Source organism: Leptinotarsa decemlineata, unplaced genomic scaffold, assembly GCF_025532065.1.
Source record: "Leptinotarsa decemlineata unplaced genomic scaffold, Ldec_3_MD MMD2_P_RNA_scaffold_11, whole genome shotgun sequence".
Classification (NCBI taxonomy): Eukaryota; Metazoa; Arthropoda; class Insecta; order Coleoptera; family Chrysomelidae; genus Leptinotarsa; species Leptinotarsa decemlineata.
Window position 1 is genome coordinate 3,694,273 of NW_027412525.1, and position 24,924 is coordinate 3,719,196.

Consider the following 24,924-nt stretch of genomic DNA (forward strand, 5'->3'; position numbering starts at 1 on the left):
GTTGATAACGCCCTCTCGTTTAAGAGTGACGTCACATTAAACGTTTTTTTTTTTTGTGAAGACTGCCCTTTCATCTAGATTTTATACATCCCGATCAAAAGATGAGAGCAGAGTTTTTTACGTACGCAGTGTATCTGTTTAAAAATCTGTTTTTCCGTTAACTATCAAAAACATCTATATGTACACGAATCGTAAGTTTTTAGTAATACCAAAGGAAAACATTCATTTTACGACACATTTGAAACATTTGACACATTTGACTTGAGGCTGGTGCAAGAATCTACCCTAAGCAGTGAGAACTGTTTAAACAAAGTCAATATAGCCCGTTACTAAATGAAAATTAATAACATTATTCATGATATTAATCATACAATTTTCACAAGAAATTTTATTAATATCATGAATAAATCATGAATACTTCCGTTATGGATTTTCAACAAGTAATGGCCAGTTCCATCACATATTCCGTCATAATTTTAACAGAGGTTCTGGGTTATCCCCCAGTATGTTTGATATCCAATTGCGGGCATGTAACGTTCGGTAATAACCTTCTTTGGGAATTATTCAATTACATTGTCTCAACGAGGCAAGGTAGAAAGTGAATTGGAGTCAGCACCAAATCGACCGACCTTTCGCCATATAACCTACATTTCCGCCGATGGTCCGGAATGCGGGCTGCATCCTGTTTGGTACGCCACTGAGTGCGCTTGTTGTGGTGCATTAGCATCCGGTGGCGCGCGGTCAATGGCTGACGGGTTTGTGGCTCTTGTCCCTCGTGTTCTTATTCACGTAACACCGAGGGGTTGTCTTCCGAGTAGAGGGTATCGGGTCGATTTTTGTTGAAAAAATCTCTAAGCGAAAGTTGTCAACACTTTATTGCGAGATTCTCATTAAACAGTTTACAAAACCGCAACACGTGTTTCACTTTGAAATAATTTCTTCAGGCGTGTTCATCCTACTTACTGAATTCTACTATGGATTCAGAGAGGTGTATTTTTCTCTCATTGAGACGTATTTATCTGATCGTTACCAAGCAGTAAACTGTAACAATTCAATAGCTGATTGTAAACTTGTTGAGTATAGGGTGCCCCAAGGATCAGTTCTGAAGCCAATGTATATTCATTATATACATGTATAGAATAGAATAGAAATGTATTTATACTAAATAACAAACAGAATGGTTTCCACTTACATGATGCACAGTTTTTTAAAAGTTCCTTACATATAGTATTCATTGAGTACCATTGATACAGTTAAAATCGATATAAAATATAACAATATGAAACAATAAATATTAAAATGACCGCATTCGAAGGAGTTGTCCCTCTGTAATACTGAATATATCCAGTTCACAGCTCCTCACCATTTTGTTAATGATTTCGAGAAATTGTTGAAGAGGAGACAAATTGTTTGAGACACGAAATCTTTTTAAAAATCTGTTTTTTTTGTTAAACAGCTGTCGCACCCCTACGAACGACAACCCTCAGAAGTCGAAACTTGCGCGAGTTAAGGACTAACGAGGTCTAATTTTTTTAATGTGCGATTCCTAGATTGCCTCTTCTTCTCAGTCTCACGTCTGGTACAAGAAAATCAGTAGTATAGAGAATTTCAGGTACTTTGTTTTCTAAGAATGTTAAAAACAAAAATCACTTCCGAGGACTCACGGCGGTCTTTCAATAGTTGCATATTAAATTCTTGTAATTGGCTAGAATACGATATAAATAAAGGCTAGACATTGTGTATAAACAATATTTATATCTTTATGCAGCTTTACAAATCAATTTTGTTTGTGGACGAGCAAGTTTATCCTCTCAGGGAAAGACAATGTTGAACTTTCAAGAAAATCTAATGAAATGAATGAAATTGCAGAAAGTTAGTTGACAAGAAATTATCTTAAATTGAATAGAGATGAAACACACAATTTGAATTTTCTGCTTGTACTGTAAAATGAAGATATCCAGAACGTTAAATTATTAGATATAACTTCGGACAGTAACTTGACTTGGAACTATCACGCTTATCATTTGAAAAGTAAATAATCTCCTTCTTCCTCTTCAACTTTTCCGTCGGATATAATCGTTCTCTGGGGACATTCTAAGAGAGCTGTAAATATTTTCAGGATTCAAAAGAACGCCTAACTATAGATGCGTGATCAAAGCGTGATCACCACAAACATTTGCATCTATTGGGTAAAATAAACAAGTCTCCTTACGCTGGCCAATCAGATTCAACTGCAATCGACTGGCGGAATTCGTGTTACAGTGTCGGAGTGGTCAGTTATGTTTTAAACGCCTGTGGTGTGTACATATACGGTATTTTTTAGTTTGAAATTTTTCATTTGTCAAGTACCGATACGGCTGAAGAAACTGCTAATGTGTATCCCTACACTTCACTTAAAAAAATATTATTTAAAAAAATGAAATTTCAGTCGTTCCTTAGTGCGACTCTGTACTAGCATCCTTGTCTGAAAGACCACGTGCCAGTGCATGATAATATTTGAAGTACTCCGTAGCTTAGATGAACAGAGTATATACGGCATAAAAAGCATAGGAAAAGGCAATTCAACACGTGGAAAATGATCTAACTTTACGTTTATTTGTAATTGCTATAGGTAGTTAATAAGAACATCCATATTATTTTTCATTAACGACTGAAGGTTGTATATGAATAGTAGGAACGGGACTAACGGGACTTTCAGTCAAAAACGTTCAAGAAACAAACTTACTCTATTTCACAAATCGTCGCTTTCGTCTCTGAATAGGGACTTCGCCAGGACGCTAAAATGAAATACAATAAAAAAGAACTAAAAAATAATGAACAATACTTACAAGTAAACTGAGTTTCACAATTGAAAATTGAATATTGATAAAAAAAAAATTACAACATCGGCGCATTGATGTTTATAATGTCATAATTTTCAGATATCTGATATTAGTTATGTCATGTTCAAAGCTTTCTGTAATGACAAGAGTGACATCATCATTAAAAATATTTCTATTTCATAAATGATTATTGAATGAATTTTATACAACGTGTGATGATTATTTCAAATTGAGAATATTACTAAGATTTATCTATGTCTAGTAAGTAACTGTAAATTATACTACAGACCCGTAACAGTAACATCAGTTTTTTCAAAATTTTTTGAGCACTGTTTTCTAAATAGATTTTTAAGATATCTTGACAGAAATGACATTACTTCGGATACGCAGCATGGGTTTCGAAGTGGAAAATCCACTTCGAAACCCACTAATACCGCGATTCAATCCATATATGAAAATTTAGCTGATAGCATAGAGGCTGGCGAGTGCCCTGTTGGGATTTTTTGCGATCTCAGCAGGGCATTTGACTGCGTCAATCCTCAGGTACTATCAAGAAAGTTACATGAGCTGGGTTTTGGGGAAATTTGGAATAATTGGATCGATTCATTTATGTTTGGCAGAAGCCAATATGTAACCATCACCAATGTAATTAATGGTAAAAAAAGAATAATGAACTCTCAACGGATACCTCTATCACTCGGAGTACCACAAGGTTCAGTCTTGGGACCTGTACTATTCCGAGTATATATAGATAAAATTGACGAATCTGTTCCTGATGCAAAGTGTGTGAAATTTGCTGATGACGTTGCCACGATTGTAACAGGCTCCGACCAAACAATTATACAACGAAAATGCGAGCAAACAATGAGATCATTGAACTGGTGGTTTTCCAGTAATTCGCTTGTTTTCAATCCAAATAAAACAGTAATTATTCAATTTTGTAATTATCAAAAAATTCTTGACCCACTATATATTGATGTGAATAATCAGCTGCTTCCATTGTCAAAAAGTACTAAGTTTTTGGGTGTTGAAATTGACAAAAATCTCAATTTTAAAGTACATTGTGATGGCCTTATACCAAAATTGCATTCTTTAGCATTCAAGCTACGAAATCTTAGCTATATTCTCAGTCTAGATCAACTAAAAATTATATACTATGCTGAAGTGGAGTCGAGATTGCGCTATGGTGTACGTTTTTGGGGTTGGTCAACCAACGCAGGTAAAGTTTTTTTGGCTCAAAAAAACATCATCAGAAGTATCACTGGTATAAGTTACATGGAGTCCTGTGAACCTTTTTTCAAGAAATTACAAATACTGACTTTACTCTGCTTGTACATAATGGAAATTTGTGTCTACGTTTTTCAAAATAGAAGTCAATTTCCTTTAATAGGCTCTACTCATACAATTAACACTAGGCCAAAAAAAATATATCAAGTTCCTCTAGCTCGAGGGCGGATTGCTCTTAAAGGTCCTAATGTTGCAGGTCCTCGTTTGTTCAATATTTTACCAACTGAAATAAAAGAAAGCAAAACATTAGAGATGTTCAAAACAAAGATTAAAAATTTTTTAGTTCTGAATGCGTATTACAGTGTTGATGATTATTTAACGTAAGTGTATGTGTGGTGTGTGCATGCGTTTTCGTGTGTGCTTCTAGTTTTAGTGTAGTAGTTTATAATTTTAGCTTTACTGACTATTCCTAATACAAATACTTATGAAATTGTCGAACAGGAAAATAAAGGATTTGATTTGATTTGATTTGATTTGATTTGATTTTCAATATTTGTTCGTTCATATTATTGGGATTTTTGTTAATAAGGACCATTACGTGAAAAAGCCTGTTAGACATTTTTTTCTGAATTTAAAACTTTTGCTTGATCAAATTTAATTCTGTATCTTGTTTCAATAGAATGTTGAGCTAGTGCATATGAATTTTTGTTCAATCGTATATCACTTTTGTGTGTTCAGGTTATTCTGCTTGATAATGTTCTGAAAGTTGTTCCAATATAATTGAAATCACAATTATTACATGGTATATTTTAAACAACGTTTGATTTTTTCAAATAAGATGTAGAATCTTTCAACTGTGTTTTAATATTTACAAAAAAAAATTCATTAATAAGTAATTTTCAATTGTAGAACTCAAATTACTTCTAAGTATTGTTATTTCTTTTTCTATTATATTTTAGCGTCCTGACGAAGTTTCTATTCAGAGACGAAAACTTGGCGATTTGTGAAATAGAGTAAGTTTGTTTTTTGAACGTGTTTGACTGAAAGTCCCTTTAGGCCCTACCCACCATTTTCAAGAATTTGATGTAGTTTAACGCCGGGGTCTCAATCTGCCTACTTCCCAGGTCTCCCCAGGTCACGAGTTCTCTCTAAGGTCTCAATCTGTCTACTCCTGGCGTCAAGCCACATCAAATTCTTGAAAATGGCTCCAAACGCGGTTCAACCCGAATTCAAGAACACCATACTGCTGACCGCGGAAACCTATCCTATTCAGTGGAAGTAAATTTTATTTTTCGTGTTTTTTTTTCCTTTGCGTTTCAGATTTTGAATATATCAGTTAGGAAGAACTCAAAAGTAACAATAGTTTAAGCTAAGAACTCATCACTTTCCCATTTTGAAACTTTGCACAATGCTTTTCTGTATAGTAGTGTGCTTAGGGAAATTTTTTAATTTTTTCAATGTGGCTAAGTCAGTGTCAATTTGTTAAGGGGAATACAAAACTTTTATAAAAAAACCCTGTGTCGCAAATTTCATATTATTGATAGAGAAAAATGACACCTCTGCCGAGATCGTAGCTCAATTAAGAAATGAGCAATGATAATTTGGTGTTTTTTAGAAAACGGAAATAGTTGTAACTCAAAAACGGGTTGACATATAAAATTCAAACTTTATATATTTCTTAGTATATATAAAATGTCCATCTTTGCCAAATTTTATCAAAACCTGGAGGGGTAAAGTTAAGTTTTTACTGAAGCGTGTATTAGTCGAGGATCTGTAACATGGCATGACAAGCTGCCAATAATTTGCCCATTCTTGATATTTCCATACCATTTATAGTTCACTCCCGTGTATTTTTCCTCTTTCTTATTTTCATTAGAAAATTTTGACATGTGTATTTTGTGGGGAAGGGATGGCTGACAAGGGGTAGATTTTTCAATTTCCTCCCGGACAACTAAAGTTGACGTGTTTCACAATTTTAAAAAATTCCAATTTCAAACGACTCATTCAGGGTGGCTCATTTTACCTGGAATGCGCTGTATATGCACATGAATTACACGAAAATCTCCTTTTCTCATTCAGCCTCAACTTCGAACACTATTAGTGTTATTGAAACATCATCGTCAAACAGTCACAATTCCCCACACCGTGATGTAAGTGGGTAAATGGTCATTGGGTCCAAGAAATGTGTGACCTGAGTGAATACAATAAGGAGAAATCAATAGCCTTCTCCAGTTTTGCTACCGAGATTTCTATCGTATTTCAGCAAGTCGGTATTATTTTAGGACCTTTGCTTAATTGTAGCATCAGGTTTTTTTTTCAAATGCTAAGTCCTTCTCAAATTTTCCGCCTCAAATTGAAGTACCTATTCAGTCAATGCAAGATATGTTACCTCATAAATAATATACATGTTATAATTCACTGCATATAACATACCTATATACAAATAAATGATAATGAGACATATCGACATTGTGATTGTTTGAATATAAATAAACGCGAGATATATTTATTTTGACCGGAATATACCACTGAATGGTTATCAGGACCGTTATTTCTGTTTCATTCATTATCATTTGAATATTGAGCGTATGAAAAATCATGTGAGAAAGCCATACATATTTTCTCTTGTTTGTTTACTCGATAGGAACAGAAAATCGACTTGAATGAGAGTTGTTTATTCAAGGTTGTATGTTATGAGTTTTACCAATAATATTTTGTTACTAAAAACAGTTGAAATGTAACAGAGGTTGTGAATGATTTGGGATACAATGTGAGTTTGACGACAACCAACTTATTTAACTTTGGTTGTCGTCAAGAAATCATTAATGAAATTCTCGAATTATTTTTCATAACTACTGGATGAAATTGAATATGAGATTTTCTTGAAGTGAAATAATTTCAATTCCAACCCAAAACAAAATCAGTGGGAGTCAGGTCAGAATGATATGGAGGCAAACAAAATACGTCATGATCATTTACTTTGCTTCTTTTCTTATCGTGGGTGTGTAATGGGTTCTTTTTTATTATAGCAACACCTTCTTGGTACGTTTCAAGGTACGTTTCAAGATGTTGAATTCTGAATAGTCCAATGAGCTGACTATCCATTAGTATTTGCTTATTATTCTGAAATGCTCTTCATTGACAACCGAATTTGCTAATTTCTTTGTGCAGAATTTTTGCACTACTTTGATAGCTACTATCTTCTACGATTATTTAACCATTTTATTAATCGGGTTCACTCCTTTACAATTTTGAAAATAATACAATAGATGTATATTCAGAAGTACAATTATTGAATAACAAATATTTACTAAATACTAGCTATATTATGTTTCACTCTAAATGGTATTGGCTTATCAACTGCAGTAAACTACGTGGTTTAATCCCATTGCGTTATGTAGTGTAGTATCAACTGCAATAAACTACCTGTACTAGTCCCATTCATTGTATAGTTTAGTGTAGTGTAATATTGTGATTCTCTTCCCTTTATTTGATTCGGGTTTTACAACTTTAGGGTCTAAATGGTTTTATTATAATCGTTTAGCTAATACCATATACCGTGAAACCTACTATACACAAAAATACATTGTCCTACGAACTATTCAACAATTCCCCATGTATAGGTTGATAGTGATTTTTTGAAAAAACACCAAAATACTTTGCCAGTCTCAGAAGATTTGAAGGCAGTACTTGTACATAAGAATTTGTTCTGAACAGATTCAAGAGATTGTTTATATATGCAATACGATGGACGCCAAATGACAGAAGTTTAAAACGAATAGTTTTTTTTAAAGCTTTTATTAAAACTTGACTTGTTTGTATGTTAACAAATCTTGCAAGTTAAATTTGACCCACTTACCGGTATCCGATTGACCTGAAATTTTGCATGTTGGCCCAGAACCGATGACAATGCATGATACACATTCGTTTATTATAGGCAGTTGGTAGACCCACCATGAAATAGATGCCACATCCAGGGTTGGCTTCAATAAAAAAAATCTAAAAAAAATTAAATCTGATATAAATAAGACTGGGGGTTGCCTAAAGAGTTGGAAATATTTGTGGGGGCCAAGGTGATGTTGCGATACAATGTTGATGTGTCTAAGGGTCTAGTGACTGGTGATATCGGTCATATAATAGAAAATATATGGCCCTGTTTCCGGAGAGCACATACAAATGTATGACACGGACATTCCATCAGTCCGTATCGACTTCGGCAAAGATGGGATCCACGTTATTCAACCGAAATCTGTGCAATTTCCAGCTAAATTCAGCCATGGTACAGCTGAACGTAGATTGTTGCCAATTGTTTCATGCTGGGCTTGTACAGTTCACAAAATGCAGGGTAGTACGGGTTGATCACGCTGTTGTATACTTCGGTTCAAAGTTGTTCGCTGCCGGCTAAGCGTACGTGGCTTTCATTAGGGTCACATCAATAGAATAGATAGAAGAATAACACTGTTTGAAATTAACTGGGACTCGGCCATGTAATAATGACGCCTACCTACTTATATAGAATATAGTTTATCCTAATAATAGTTTTCCCCGTTCCTTAAGTTTTTTTGTTGAAGGACTCTCCGTTTTATAGATGGACTTTCGTATTGATCGATAACTATCGATTGAAACTAAAAAATATAAAATAAAATAATGATAAAAAACTTTTAAAACAAGCTTTTATTCAAGTGCCCTAAAAAGATAAAAATAAAATTTTGAATCACATTAACCACATTCATTTATGACTTTACAAATTGAAATTATAATAAAAGCTTGTCGCGATACCTAGAAGAAATCTCTACATATTCAGTCAGTATAATTTAAATAAAATTTTTAATTTCAAACCCTATAAATTCTATGTGTGCAAAGAAGGTATTCAAGGTTAAAGTTCCACATTTTAAGCATTCACGGCACTTTTATTTAATTACAAACATTATGAATTGCTTACAAGTTTAGTAGGTGCCTAACTAATTACAAAATTTCAATTACAAATTGAAATTATGGCGACAAGCTTTTATTATAATTTCAATTCTGTAAAGTCGAAAATGAATGTAGTTAATGTGGTTTGAAATTTTTATTTTGATCTTTTTAGGGCACTTAAATAAAAGCATGTTTTAAAAGTTTTTTATCATTATTTTATTCAGTTTGTGTCTGAAAGTTACTTCTTTGCATATCCACACATCTTCGTAAAGTGTTGACTTTTATATATTGATCGCTTTGTTCCTTTCCTTGAAAGATTCCCAAATTTTTTCGTATATAGATGGAGAAGTAGAGCTGTTCAATCTTCCTCTTGATGATGATCACTTGGTGATGGAAACATGTGTCGAGGTGTTAAAATAACTATTTTCTGTTGGGATAAAACTTCTGTAATATTCATATTTTTTTGTAAATTTAGACAATAAAATGAATTTTCTTTATGAACTATGTTGTTATAAACTTTGTTGTATCTAACGAAAATACTTTGTCCACACCGGACCGAACGCTGAAAATCGGCGAGTAGACCAGGTCAATTTGGTCATTTAGAAGGTTACAACCGCAATGCTTATGTTTATGAATTTTCAGTGATTCCAAATAATTGAATTTCCAACCCTTGCCTGCATAGTGCAAAATTTCCGTATCGTTTAGATTCTGGAACTTGTGGTGTATTTCAAGGAATGGTTTGAAAACATCGAATCATTTTTACCTAGTCTGAAGGACCTTTCATGTTCAGCATACCGTTTTTGGAAATTTCGTCCGCATTGTCCCACATAAACTCTATTACACTCCGGACACTTAAGCTTATAAACTCCAGATTTTTCTAACTTGTCCACCTTATCTTTGGCATTGAAAAGGAAATTAGATAACCTGGCATGTGACCTGACTGCCACTTTCAATTGTTTTTCTGAAAAATCCCGAACTCGTCTATTTACCAAAGTTACAAATTTCTTGATTTCTGATTGTTCAATCAGATATTAATCTGAACGTAAATTTGAGGTTTTGTGTAACACAGGTCATACTCATTACCTTTGTCTGCTAACAATCTAGATTCCTTTTTTAATGCCAAAGATAAAGTGGACAAGAGTTTCGACCTCTCACGATTTATAATACGTAGTTGACAGCTTAGTTAAAATTTTGAATGAAAAATATTGCGAAATGAGTTCAACGTTTGAAAATATCGAACCATACGATTAAATTAATGAATGAAAAAAAATTATGAAATTGAAATAATTTCATTTCGTAATGTAATATTTGTTTAGTCGAAGAGCGTAAGTATGAATGGGAATGTCATCATATTTCTTATCTAAGTCCAATAAACACATTGAAATCGTAAAGAAAGTGTTTATTTTCAGACATAACGTTCGACCATTATCAAATTCTCGGAAATTTCTATCTTCATCGTTATCTTCAACATGTTCTCTTATCAGCTTACCTCATCGAGTCTTCATTACTTGTTTTGAATAAATATTTGAAACGGATGTTATGGCCCATTCGATGGCGGGAACCGGATGGTCCAAACTGAACCAGTTCGAAGTTGCCAGATCAAATAGATTTTTAAACTTTCAGGAGTAAATATGTCCCATGACTTTCATCGATGACACAATACTTTGTATTATCAAAAATTTTTAAAATTGTATTTTCAAAATGTCATTGTAACCTTATGTAAAATTGTGAATAACATATAATTCATTAAATCAACAGTTCAAAAATAAACTTTTCATAAAGAAAGATGTATGCATCTCCACTCACAAGCGATTTTGGTGAAATTGATGACACGTGTGAATCATTGTATTCGTGGCAAATGCCAGTATAAGGATGTCTGCAGAATGATGTATGATGTCCGCTGTAGGTAGACCCACTGTGATTCGAAATTGCAGCAGACAAGGAAGTCACATTGTCTGCTGCATAATTGTGCATATCTAATCCATCTAGGGGAAATTCAATGGCAACATTCAACTTGCCTCTAAATCTTTCTGTTAGAGAATATCAAATCTTTTAAAATGAATGACTAAAATACGGGGAAACTTATGGATCGATAGAGACTTTGTGCATTTTATTCTTTCTTTGTAACTTGAACACGTCAGTTTTTCATGTCATCCAAAGTTTCCTCTCTTGTAAAGAAATCCAAGCATTGTGATAAAGTCAATTGGCCAGTTCTTTGTGGTATGGGGAGCGACAAATTCCAGAAAGGGTCAAAGGTTACAGATGAGTGTCCACAATGTGTGCACTCCATCGTGGATTTTAATTGACCAACGAAATTATCTACAATCTTAGAGTTACATGTAGGTACTCAAATAAATCAACTATGAATCTTGTGCTTTTTCGCTGTCGCTCAATTTTTCGTTAATCTCCGTTAAGGTCGGTTTAGGTTTCTCAATAATTCTATTAACGTCATCATGTAAACCTTCTAAAAGATAACGAAGGAACTCCTGGGCGTCTTGATGCGCATGACCTATGAATTGAGGGGCAAAACTCTGAATCTGACTTTTTAGGGAGACTGTGTTCACTGCTCTATCAGATGAATCTTCTGACCACAATTCCTTGATAAATTCTGCGAAAGCTTTGATCAAAGCACCCTCCGTACTAGAAAGATGAATCTTCTGACCACAATTCCTTGATAAATTCTGCGAAAGCTTTGATCAAAGCACCCTCCGTACTAGAAATATCAGTATTGATATCTTTCATGTACTCATTCTTTTTCAAATATTCCAGTAACCATCTCGTATTTGATAAACATTAGATAACACTGTTCATGAAACAGGTGTTGCCAACATTTTTCAACCCATTAAGCCCAAGGGTTTTGACTGAGGAATGTATCACTGATCTAATTGTGTTGTAGCTGTTGGTGATATGTCCGCCACCGCTGCTTTATTTCCAGTAATCACGAACGCGATGATTCTTTCCATCATTGGACCAACGGAATATGGAATTTGAAGTTAAATTGCTTGCAACAAAATAAACTCAAGGGGGCTCAGGGGGAAGCAAATAGGTTCGGCTGCGACGTAGTCGGCAACAAAAACCACTGGAGGAAACGTTACCACAATGTATTTTAGAGTGTGTAGGTACATCAACAAGAGACAACCCTGGAAGAAGATACAAATTTAGCATTCCTAGCAGTACCCAGCCACCAAGCAAGCAGCCAAACTATTAATAATTATCTATCACATACCTGCAGGTAACGAGTGGCAAATATCTACGTTCGTTATCACCAGAAAGCACGGGTGTCACATTGAGTTTACCGACAACGTCAAATGCCAGAAATGTCTCCCAAATACCCACGAATACTACTCTCTCGCAGCTGCGCTATGAACGACTACCTCGATAAGGCCAGCAGTGATGTGCCTCAACCAAAGGTACCGGTACCCAAGGCATATTGTCACATGCTTGAAACTGAATCAGATATATCCATGGTGGTTTTTTCGAATTTTTGAGAGAAATATAATTCCAGAACTTGTGAATTTTCCTCTGCATCTTCTGAGGCAATTGGGAAATGATCAATCTGCTTACTCCATTTTTGCGTTGTTCATATTTGCATTTGCATAATTTGATTTATGGTACCCAATATCGATGTGGCATTACCCCTTTGAATGGCACATGGATGATTAGATTATTTTTCAATAAAGTGACATTTCAGTGACCTCTAAAAGTCACACATACCGACAGAGGCGCAAAAATCCCAGCGCAATTGTAACTTACGGATATAGTTTCCTGTGATTTTTTCCAACGAAAGGTTTTAAAAACCGCTCGTTATATTATAAACCTTCTCTAATCTTCCTCTAGACGTGTCACGGTTTCGTAAACCTCTCATAGTAAAGTAACAGTAAACTGTATCAGAGGTTTTTGATTTGAACTTTCATCAAATTTTGGCCTATTCTATCCAAGTAAAGAATTACACAACTGAAGAATTAGGAATAAACTGCCTGGTAATCCCAACAGACTCGGATCTTTCAAGGCAGTGGCTAAATCAATCAACATTTCATCAAGACCACAATGTCGCTGCTAACGCAAGCAGATGGTTCAATAGCAACATCAATAGAAGAAGAAAATTTACTTAGAAACAATCTGCATCCCATATTAAAGTAACACTTTTATTGTTATATTTTCACTGAACAGTTTTCAAAACCGCCACACTACAGTAGCTTCTTTCGGCGTGTTGTTCATACTCTATGAATACAACACGTGTTTCACTATACAATAATAGCTTCGTTAGGCGTGTTCATGTCGTATGAACACGTCTGAGTAGGCTATGTTTGATGAAACAACGTGTTGCGGATTTGTAAAATGTCCAGCGAAAGTCACAATAAAGTTTTACTTGAATTCGTATTGGATTTTCGTCAAGTATCGGCCAATTCTATAACATTTTTGCTCTCTCCGTGGTTCATTTTCTGAAAAAAGTTCAATACATTATTTCCCCCATAAAATTTGTAATGCCTAATATTATATTCCCATCGAACGAAACAGTTCATCATAAACAATGCTTCTGGTACTGATGGCGCACCATGACAAACGTGACACTTCAATGAAATTTTCCTTTATAAAAAATGATAACTGAATTTTTTATGTTTTTATACCACTTGTATTTGTAACTAACGTTACTGCATTTTCGTCCTACAAGGACATTTTCAAGTGAATAAAATAAACTGAAACGACTAACAATGTATATACACCCTTATACACATCACAGTCTGTAATAACAGACGGGTCTTTAATGACTTTATTTCTTGAATTTTGTTTGCCTGTGACGATGTGGGTATGCTAATCTGAAAATCGACGAGTAGACCAGGTCACTTTGGTCATTTAGTAGGTTACATCCGCAATGCTTATATAATAATGTCAGGACAGACAATTCCGTTTTCTGCTTCGATAAGTTTGTTGGGGGTTAAAATGGATATAAATATGGTTTGGCACAATCATGCCGCTGGAATTGCAAAAGCTGCTTCTGAGAAGCTTGGAACACTGTTCCGAACCAGAAAACTGTACACACCTCAGCAACTGTTGATGCTTTATAAAGCTCAGATCAGACCTTTTTGGAATACTGTTCTCGTGTATGCAGCTCCGCCCCTAAGCAAATCCTGAAGCTGCAGGATTCCATCCAGAAAAGAGCCATCCTCCTGATTAGAGATGCGAACATCACTTGCAACCTTGATAGTCTGGAACACAGAAGAACGGTTGGGGATTTGTCTCTCTTCTATAGATACTTTCACGGGAAGTGTTCAAGTGACTTGGCACATTTGATTCTACCAAGAGCCGTACATATCAGAAATACGCGACCGACTGTGGCTCTTCCTCGTTTTGAGGTTCAACTCAGTACACCTCGAACTTCACTGTTCAATAACTCCTTCATTTGGAGAACTGCGTTTTTGTGGAATAAATGGATTTTATCTCCAGCGATTCAAATACAATGTGAATCACTACTTTCGCACAGGCACCGCTCTAAGAGCGCCTTGAGAATTTTCCTGTAGTGCTTGTGTTTTATCCTTAAAAAACACAAAAAAGCGTCACGGTTATCACGGGCACTACATCTTTTACTTGAACTATACGTCCTAGGAAGCTTTAATTTGGTATATAGATGCTTCTTAGGTCTTCGATGCGCACTAAGACATTATTTTCAAATATTCCAACTGGGGCGCCCTCCGTGGGGGTGAAAGGGGGGGGGGGGAGCGTTCATCATGAAAATTACCTTTCCCTCACTGTTTCTCCGTACCGCTATATTTTCGGAGGTTGAAATTTTGTATGTAGGTTCGTTATATATTGTAGATGTCATAAGAAAATATTTTAGAATATTCCAACTGGGGCGCCAGCTGCAGGGGAAAAAGGCGCGCCCATGAAACAATATTTTTCATCACTGTTTTTACATGCCCTTGAATTCATGGTAGGTGAATTTATATTTAGTATCAGAGATTTGAATTATTTATGGGAAACAGTATTCATGTTCAATATGCTCAGATGACTTGAAAATATAGTATATTTATAAATGTGATAGAATAGTCAATTTTCTTTCATCAGAATGAATAGGGAAATTCAGAGCAATGGTGGAAAAATTCTATATTGTCTAAAGTGTTGAAGTATGAATGAGAAATTCCAGGAGCACAACTAATTTTATCAAACGTGTCTCTAATTCATAAATATAATTAACAAGTGACTCACTAGGAACCCTCAGCCCACCATACCATACTTTCATCGCAATCATAAGCTTTAGAATACGTGAATAATATTACTCCAATTCTTCACATTCTTTGGAAAACTCTGTATAAACGTTGGGAGTTTTTTTGGTCAAATAGCCACACACATAATTAATTGCATTTTGTGTTGTTATATTTTCTGTTCCATACTCGTAATCTTGAGGTGATATTGCTTTGGAAAATTTTCATTATCTCTCAGAAACAATTACATCTGTTCCTTTCAAATTCAATAACAGTTTATCGTGATCGTCTACACAATTCATATGACTTGAATGTAAATAATTTTTGCGAAAAAGTTTTCTGAATGCCCTCTCGAATTGTAATGGTGTTGGATTTATATTGTTGCCTACTTACTGTCTAATACTTTCAAAGACATTTTCAACACAATCTGAATTTACACTTCTAGTTTGCAAATATTCAAAATCTGCCAATAACAATTTGTCTCATAACTTTGCATTGACTTCATTTATGGTTATAATCCAACACTTCACGGATACACATTTTTCATTTATGATTTTAAAGCCTTGATTTTCCTCCTCAACTTCACTTTTCGAAGAGATCTAGAGCTCAAAGTAGCTAGTACCTGTGTCGAAATCAAGGGAGACAGCAGTGGTGAAGAGATTTTGGTCTGACATAACAAATCATCCAAGGAACTCCTATCGGCAGTATCCGAGTACTGAGTACCGCTTGAACCTTCAATTAAAATATTTTTTACTCAGAGTGATAAAATATTTGGAATGTAACTGTACTTTGAATGACAGAAGAGCACTGAGTGGAAGTTAGTTCTTTCAGTGGAGAAACAATGGTAATACCTGAGAATTTTGTGGTTTCCAAAAAGAACTAAACTGATTTTCTATCTACAGAATAATCATATTTCTGTTTGGTTCTGCAGATTCCTTATGTACTGTTTGTTCTCGTTTCAAAGTGTGCGTAAATAATGTTGGAACAACTTGAGCAAATTAAGGTTTCCGTGTTTCTCCTTTGAATATATATTTTTCTTTAAAATGTTTTTCACAAAGTTGATGAAATTTATGTCAAGTGTCCACGTTTTATTACAAACACCTCTACTCTATTACATACTTTCTCAGGTCTGAAAGAATGAATGCTCAAGCAATACATTTTTCGAAAATACTAGACTCAAAATGACAATCAAAACCAAATATAAAATCTTACGTCAAACGAACAGTTCAAAAAAATGCAAAAAACTATGTCTCTTTTATAGTACCATTCAGTGTCACTGATTCTCAAGAGAATATGTGGTTCAGAACAAAAGCCATTTCATTTATACACTTGATATATATCTCACTGGATCTTTCGGAGAGGAAAACAAACTAATTCCTTCTTGGTTATGTCTGGAAGAACACCCACGATAAACACACACAGTAACTAGCACTTCGATGCCATTTCAGAAGTATTGTTAAAAAATAAGTGAAGTAATCAAGACAACTAAATTTCCCTACTTAGTGCTTCGGTAAAGACGTAAACATTTATAAATAGGGTTGATTACAGTGACAGTGACAAGTATCAATCATATTAAATAGCGGCTGCGTTCGAGCAATGTGACTTTACTTTCGCTTCTGCATAGTTCCGATATTCTGTGTCGAAGTGTAATAGTGTGGGACAGTGTGGCCGCAAAATTTCTCAAAACGATATGCTGAACATGAAAGGTCCTTCAGACTAGGTAAAAATGATTCGACGTTTTGAAATCATTCCTTGGAATGCAACCACAAGTTTCCGAATCTAAACGATACGGAAATTTTGCACTATTTAAGCAAAGGTTGAAAACTCAGTTATTTGGAATCTTTGGAAATCTATAAACATACCAAATTGACCTGGTTCTATGTACTTGCCGGTTTTCAGATTAGCATACTCACATTGTCTCAGGTAAACAAAATTCAGAAAATCAGGTCACTAAGGGCTGTCTATTATTACTGATCTATTATTACTATATATATATATATATATATATATATATATATATATATATATATATATATATGAATTATTTGCCATATATATATATATATATATATATATATATATATATATATATATATATATATATATATATATATATATGGTAAAATGGATTAACAGGGTCTCTCAGTCAAAAAATCAAAAATCAAACTCTGCTTTACTTTGCCAAGCTTTCGCTTCTAATGGGAAGCTTCTTCAGGGCCTATAATTTAATGATTTTTGAATATTTTCGCCTTTGAATAATATTACAAATCATACTTACAGTAAAAATGAGTGAAAAACAATAAATTGAAGATAGAATTGACATAAAAGTTAACATGTATACGATTTTTTTTGTGGGTTTGACAAATGTCATACCTTCACATAAATGTCATTTTTCAATGGGTATGATGATTTGATAATTTTTTACTGTAATGAAAGAGTTATTGATTGATACATCTTTCATTATTATTATGTTTTTGATGTAGTTCTAGTAAATTACTATATATACTACATCAAAAACATAATAATAATGAAAGATGTATCAATCAATAACTCTTTCATTACAGTAAAAAATTATCAAATCATCATACCCATTGAAAAATGACATTTATGTGAAGGTATGACATTTGTCAAACCCACAAAAAAAATCGTATACATGTTAACTTTTATGTCAATTCTATCTTCAATTTATTGTTTTTCACTCATTTTTACTGTAAGTGTGATTTGTAATATTATTCAAAGGCGAAAATATTCAAAAATCATTAAATTATAGGCCCTGAAGAAGCTTCCCATTAGAAGCGAAAGCTTGGCAAAGTAAAGCAGAGTTTGATTTTTGATTTTTTGACTGAGAGACCCTGTTAATCCATTTTACCATACATTTCTCCAGTCGCTAACATTATCCAATTCAAATAACAATGGGGTTCTTCGAAGAGATCGAACACAACTACGGTTTCCAGATCAGCAGAGCAATGAAGGAATGGAATAATACAAACAAGAAACTAGCATCTTATCGGAACAGAAGAATTTTCCTCCTTCAATGCAGAAAAAACAATGTGGTACCTTCACATATAGAAAATAATACCAAAAATTTAAATATCCTTTTCAACTCTACAAATGGGAAAAATTCTTATGACATTCATAATTTCAATGACAACTTGAAGAAAAAAATATTGAATCTTGAAATTAAAATCACCCATAATGATTTAAAAAATTTAGAGAACATTTCGAACAAACAAACAAAATTTGTTACAGAATCAATTCCTATCAATATTTGGCTAGAATTTGAAAAGAGACAAACTATCAAATACAATAAAATTTTCAATGACATAAAAAAGAAAAATATCGATAAACTCAATATACTCAAAATGAATTCAAAATCAGATATCAAAACTAAAGAAAATTGGATAAAAAATTTATCAGATATCATTATACCAGAAGATATAAAACATTTTCTCGCCTTAGGATTCAATTTCAGCTTGCCACCAACTACCACAGAGGTGAATATACCAAATTTACTCTCAGATATTGAAAATTTGATAACTGGGTTTTGTGATAGCAAAAAGAATCTTTTCAGAGCGAAGATAACAAATATCGTAACTAACTTTTTCCAAAAACCTCATGATAATAAAAATTATCTCAATTTCCTATTTGAAAAAACAAAAACATTTTTGAAGAATCATCCAGAATTGATTCTTACAAGATCTGATAAAGGTAACGTGACAGTTATTATGAAGAAATCTGATTATATTGAGAAATCTCTTGAGATTATCAATGATAGTGAATCTTATGTTGAACTTAATAGAGATCCCGTTTCAACAATACAACAAAAAGCAAATAAAATCATTACGGATTTGAAAAAATCTGAAATGATATCAGAAGATGAAGCAAAAACTTACATGATTTATAATTCCATATCACCCAAATATTATGGACTCTCTAAAATACATAAACCTGATTTAAAACTGAGACCAATTATTTCCTCCATTGATGCTCCAAATAGCAAAATTGCTCAAATGATCACTAAAATTCTCACTGATGAAAATGAATTCTATATTAAGGATTCTTTCGATTTTTCCAATTTCATAAATGAAAAATCACTACCCCCTGGTTATATTCTGATCAGCCTTGATGTGATTTCACTTTTTAGCAATATACCTATGAATCTAGTGGAGAAAAGTATTATCAAAAGATGGAATGATATAAATAAAAAATGTTCAATAAACCAAAAAAAAAATTATTGAAATAATTGGTTTCATCTTCAACTCAAGTTATTTCTCTTTCGAAGGTAAATACTATAAACAAATTCTTGGTACACCAATGGGAGCTACTATTTCTCCTATTATAGCTCAATACGTAATGGACGATCTTTTTGAAAACATACTTCCCAAATTGAGTTTTGAAATTCCCTTTTTAAAGAAATATGTTGACGATGTCATCTGTGCAATACCTTATGACAAATCTAATGAAATTCTTGATGTTGTCAATAGATATGATAAGAAGTTACAATTCACTATCGAAATAGAAAATAATCAGACCCTTCCTTTTCTTGATACAAGAGTTATTCGTAAAACTGATAATTCCTTGATTACAGATTGGTATGTCAAACCTACTAATTCAGGAAGATATATCAATTACTATTCCTTTCACAAAAAATCAGTTAAAATTAATTTAATACTCTGTTTAAAAAAAAGAATAGAAAAATTAGTACACCCTTCCCTCAAGCAAAAAAATCTCAGACTTCTTAGAGACATGCTGATCGATAATTCTTATCCCAGAAAACTTCTTAATAAAATAATTTTCAATACTGGCAGTAATACAAATTCTGATGTAATTAACAGAAATGTATGTAATGATAGTTCACCTATCAATATTTCTTATAAATCTATACCTGACCTTGGAAATTTATCTTCAAATATCATAAAACTTTTTCATAATGAACAAAATATCAAAATATGCCAAAAAAATATTAAAACTATAAAGAATTTGAATACTAAATTGAAAGATAAAACTGATACAACAAAAAAGTCAAATGTGATTTATAACATTCCTTGTAATAATTGTAACTTGAATTATATTGGAACAACATCTAGAATTCTTAATGATAGAATAACTTCACATAAAAGTGATATAAAGCTCAATAAAAAATCATGTGCATTAGCACAACACTCTATAGAAACAGGTCATAAACCAAATTTCTCTAATATCAAAGTTTTACATACGGAAAAAAATATTTCCAAACGCCTTTTTCTTGAAATGGTGGAAATTAATAAGTCTTCTGATTGTATGAATAAGAAAACTGACATTGATAATCTCAGCAGTATATATAGTAATTTACTAGAACTACATCAAAAACATAATAATAATGAAAGATGTATCAATCAATAACTCTTTCATTACAGTAAAAAATTATCAAATTATCATACCCATTGAAAAATGACATTTATGTGAAGGTATGACATTTGTCAAACCCACAAAAAAAATCGTATACATGTTAACTTTTATGTCAATTCTATCTTCAATTTATTGTTTTTCACTCATTTTTACTGTAAGTATGATTTGTAATATTATTCAAAGGCGAAAATATTCAAAAATCATTAAATTATAGGCCCTGAAGAAGCTTCCCATTAGAAGCGAAAGCTTGGCAAAGTAAAGCAGAGTTTGATTTTTGATTTTTTGACTGAGAGACCCTGTTAATCCATTTTACCATACATTTCTCCAGTCGCTAACATTATCCAATTTATATATATATATATATATATATATATATATATATATATATATATATATATATATATATATATATATATATATATATATATATATGATGAGCTGTTTTCTCGGGTTTCGCTCCGTGAACACGGAGCGAAACCCGAGAAAACAGCTCATCATACTTTATCCGTGAGAATCTTCGAGTTAACATATATATATATATATATATATATATATATATATATATATATATATATATATATATATATATATATATATATATATATATATATATATATATATATATATATATACGATGCCCATTGGGCATCGTCAGTACCGGGTAGGCGGTCTTCGATTGAAGACAAAATGAGAAAAACCAAGAAAGTACTTGATAAAAATAGCTGCGTAAACGTAAACGCAAGCGAAACATAAGTGGAACCACCTATTGGTGTGACACCCAAGTCAACTTGCCAAGTTTTTATGTCAGTGTTGGTGGTTTGACCAATCAACCGACAACTGCGGTAGCAGAAATTTGGGAAGCTAACCTGAACTGCCATCGGAAAACGAATATATATATATATATATATATATATATATATATATATATATATATATATATATATATATATTTATAACTTCTGTTTAATTATCTGCGAGCGCTTTCGACAGCTGGTCGTACAGTCATCCTCTAGGCCCTACTCTAGAATGTTAGTTTCGGTTGAGATAAAGATATCCATTACAGCCATTTATTGGTCTCCTGGAACGTCTCCGAAATTTTTTAATTCTCATCTAACGAAATACTTGGAACAAGTATTTGATTTTGATTTTAATATTATTACAGGTGATATTGAATTATCATCCAACAGGTTTATATTAAGGTCACCAACATCAACATCATTTTGCTCTTTTTGTTCTAAATTTTGTTATATCAGAATTAATGAGTTTCGGACACGTTCTAGGAGAGCGATAAATGGCTGTAATGGATATTTCCATCTCATTCGAAACTAGAATTCTAATTACTTCAATTTCATCATCGGCTGTAAAGTGTAGGTTGTGTTTAATGAAAGTAATGTCGCTATCATTTTCATTAAGCTGACCCTCATTATAGAATAGTACGAAGTCCTTTAGTTTAAAATATGATGGATTTCCATGTTTATATGACATGATAACGCCATAAAAATTGAGACTGCGATAATTCAAATGAAATATTTTTAAGTCACCTGAGCATATTGAACATGAATACTGTTTCCCATAAATTTATAATTAAATTAATAATCGAAATCTCTAAAAACCATCACTTAGCTACCCCCAGGGTGCGCCAATCGTCTATTTCTGTTTCAACTCCGGCCCTGCAATCATCTCACTATCAAACTTTGACGAGGGGGTGAGAGGGACGCGGTGGAAGTCAATTCCTGGATTTTTTGTAGAACTTTATGGTCAAAATTAGACAATTTGTAGGATTTTGAAATCAGCACATCATCTTCTAATCGGGAACATTTTCAATTCATCCTGATCATCTTTCAGTCTGTTGAAAATCTATAATGTTTTCAAAGTACATTGTAAATTAGTTGGCCCGTTGAAATAATTCAATTATTAATAATCGAAATCTTTGAAACACCATCGAATAGCTAGTCTAAAACAAAAACCTAAGCGCGCCCTTCGTCTATTTCCTTTTCAACTCCGGCCCTGCAATGATCTTGAACGCGGGGGTGAGAGGGACGCGGTGGAAGTCAATTCCTGGAAGGACTGGACCGTGTGGCATGAATGCATTTCCCGCTTCACTCTCACACATTGTACACACACAAACACATCAAACAAACGAACAAGCTTAGTCTCAGTATATCGCGCCAGGCACTCCTTGGTCATTGCCGGCATGCAAGGTTGCCAATCCAGTTTTTCAAAATCTTCATTTTTTTGTGAAAAAATTCCAAAAATCCCCAAAGCAAATTCTTGGAATCCTCACCTACCTGCATTCAATGCTCAAAGTTGACCACTATTCAATGAACACCACCACCATAGATATTTGAATAGCATTTCTACCAACGAAAGGTACACATGCAAGATACACATATACAGGGTGAGTCAACAAGACTCCCTCGGTCCATTGCTATCAGGGAAAACAATTTTCCGAATTGCTCAATTTTTTTTTCGCAGCCATATCGATAAATACTATCTTTTAATATTATTTTCACGCATACCGGGTGATTCAGCGGAGTGTGGTCAACCAAAGTTACAATTTTTTTAAGGAACACCCATTATAGGAATACGTGATTTGATTCTATATTTTTTAGCTCTCTAAGGAATTTTTGTTTGCAAATTTCCATTGCGGCATTGCCAAGTTATTGCAGAAAAATCTACAACAACCTAAAACAATATTTTTCTAATTCACCACCTGCATGTTTACAGCAATTAGGTGGATTTTTTTAATGATAATTTCGGAAATCTCAAGTTTTGGAAAGAATATATAGGATGCTCGGTCAAACCGGTCAAGTTTCATTCATTTTGAAACAGACATAATTCAACTTTTTCAAATGGAACACCCTCTATTTTTTCATTTGTATAAAATGTTTCAACATTTTACTACATTTTTTATTAGAGGTATACTATACAAAAAACAGATATTTTACAAATTATACCCAGTTTTATTAATTGTTGTCCACAAAAAATTAATTTATTTACGTTCACTTTTTCTACATTTTTTTCAATATGAACAATAATGCCTAAATTGTTTATTGAATAGAGGAGTCCAAAATATGTTCAAAATTGCGACCATAATGTCAATCTTTTCTTAAACGAATTATCTACATGTTCCAGCATATCCTCTGGGATTTCCCTGAAAGCTCTAGTGATTATTCGTTTCATGTCTTCTATAAATTTTGGAGGAGTTTGGTAGACAATCTATTCGATATACCCCCATAAAATATTCATTTTGGTCTCGTCAGGTGATGTGGGTAGCCACGCCACAGGCTCATCGCTATCTATCCATTTTTGATTGAAATGATGGTCGAGGTATTCCAGTACCTCAGTTTTAAAATGTGATGGTGCACCGTCTTGTTGTAGCCACATTCTTAGTCTTGTTCTATATGGAACCCCGTCCAATAAATTCGAAAACTCATGCCGACGAAATCTTAAATATATTTTTTCAGTGAGGTTCCCGTTTCCGTTGCATAATAATGATTGTAATGCCGATTCACAGTTCCAGTTTTATAAAAAGTTGCTTCATCAGAAAATAACACGAAATCGAAAAAAACCTTTTCCTGATTGATCTTTTCTAAGCCCCATCGGCAAAATTGAATACGTTTTTTCAAATCTCTTCCTCCTAACTCTGGTATCAATTGCATGTGGTAAGGACGAAATTTGCTTGCTCGAATCATTCGAAACATGCTGGTTTGAGAAAATCCTAATTCCCTGCTCAGGTCTCGGGTACTCATATGGGGATTTTCAACAAGGTGAAGAGCAATTTGAAATGTATTCCCTACATATTTGTTACAGGGTAGACACGTTCGAACTTCTCGTGATTGACAATTGACATTACCAGTTCTTTCAAATCTTGTTTTTAGAGCCTTGAATGCCCTTCCATCTGGTTGTCTTCTTTCGGGGAACTTCTCGTTGTAAATCTGAGACGCAAGGAAGCAGTTTCCGTCACTTTCCCCCCAAAGCATAGACCATTCGCATCTTCCAATAAATAATTCATAATGAAAATGATTCGATCTACACGCGAAAGAAACTTCAACACATCGCGTTATTGACAAATTCCGAGATTCATTTTTTGATGTCAGTCACGGATAACTGGGTTTTTTAAAAAAAAGAAGTATAAATATTCTATAGGTTTTTAACGCATTTCTTACCGTTGAAACCGCTGATAACTGTCATAAGATGGTATGAAAAATGCTAATGTAGGTACTAGCGATTAGTTTGAATATCCGATAAACAAATTTGAGTAAGTGAACGCCAGAAAATGAATTTTTTTGTCAACAATTACTAAAACTTGGTATTATTTCTTTAAATCTGTTTAAAATCTGTTTTTCCGTTAATCAGCTGTCGCCCCCATA

The 24,924-nt window shown here is 33.5% G+C and overlaps 2 protein-coding genes across 4 annotated transcripts in view; both read left to right on the forward strand.

The window, feature by feature from the left end:
- The window catches only part of LOC111507417 (serine/threonine-protein phosphatase 4 regulatory subunit 1), a 369,931-nt gene that overhangs the window by 195,504 nt on the left and 149,503 nt on the right, over window positions 1-24,924 (forward strand). The window lies entirely within an intron of this gene.
- On the forward strand, window positions 17,670-20,932 carry LOC141480092 (uncharacterized). The gene is made up of 2 exons (XM_074169883.1): window positions 17,670-17,873; window positions 17,934-20,932. Exon 2 carries the CDS (start codon window positions 18,076-18,078, stop codon window positions 19,399-19,401), a length of 1,326 nt encoding a protein of 441 aa, XP_074025984.1. The 5' UTR covers window positions 17,670-17,873; window positions 17,934-18,075; the 3' UTR covers window positions 19,402-20,932.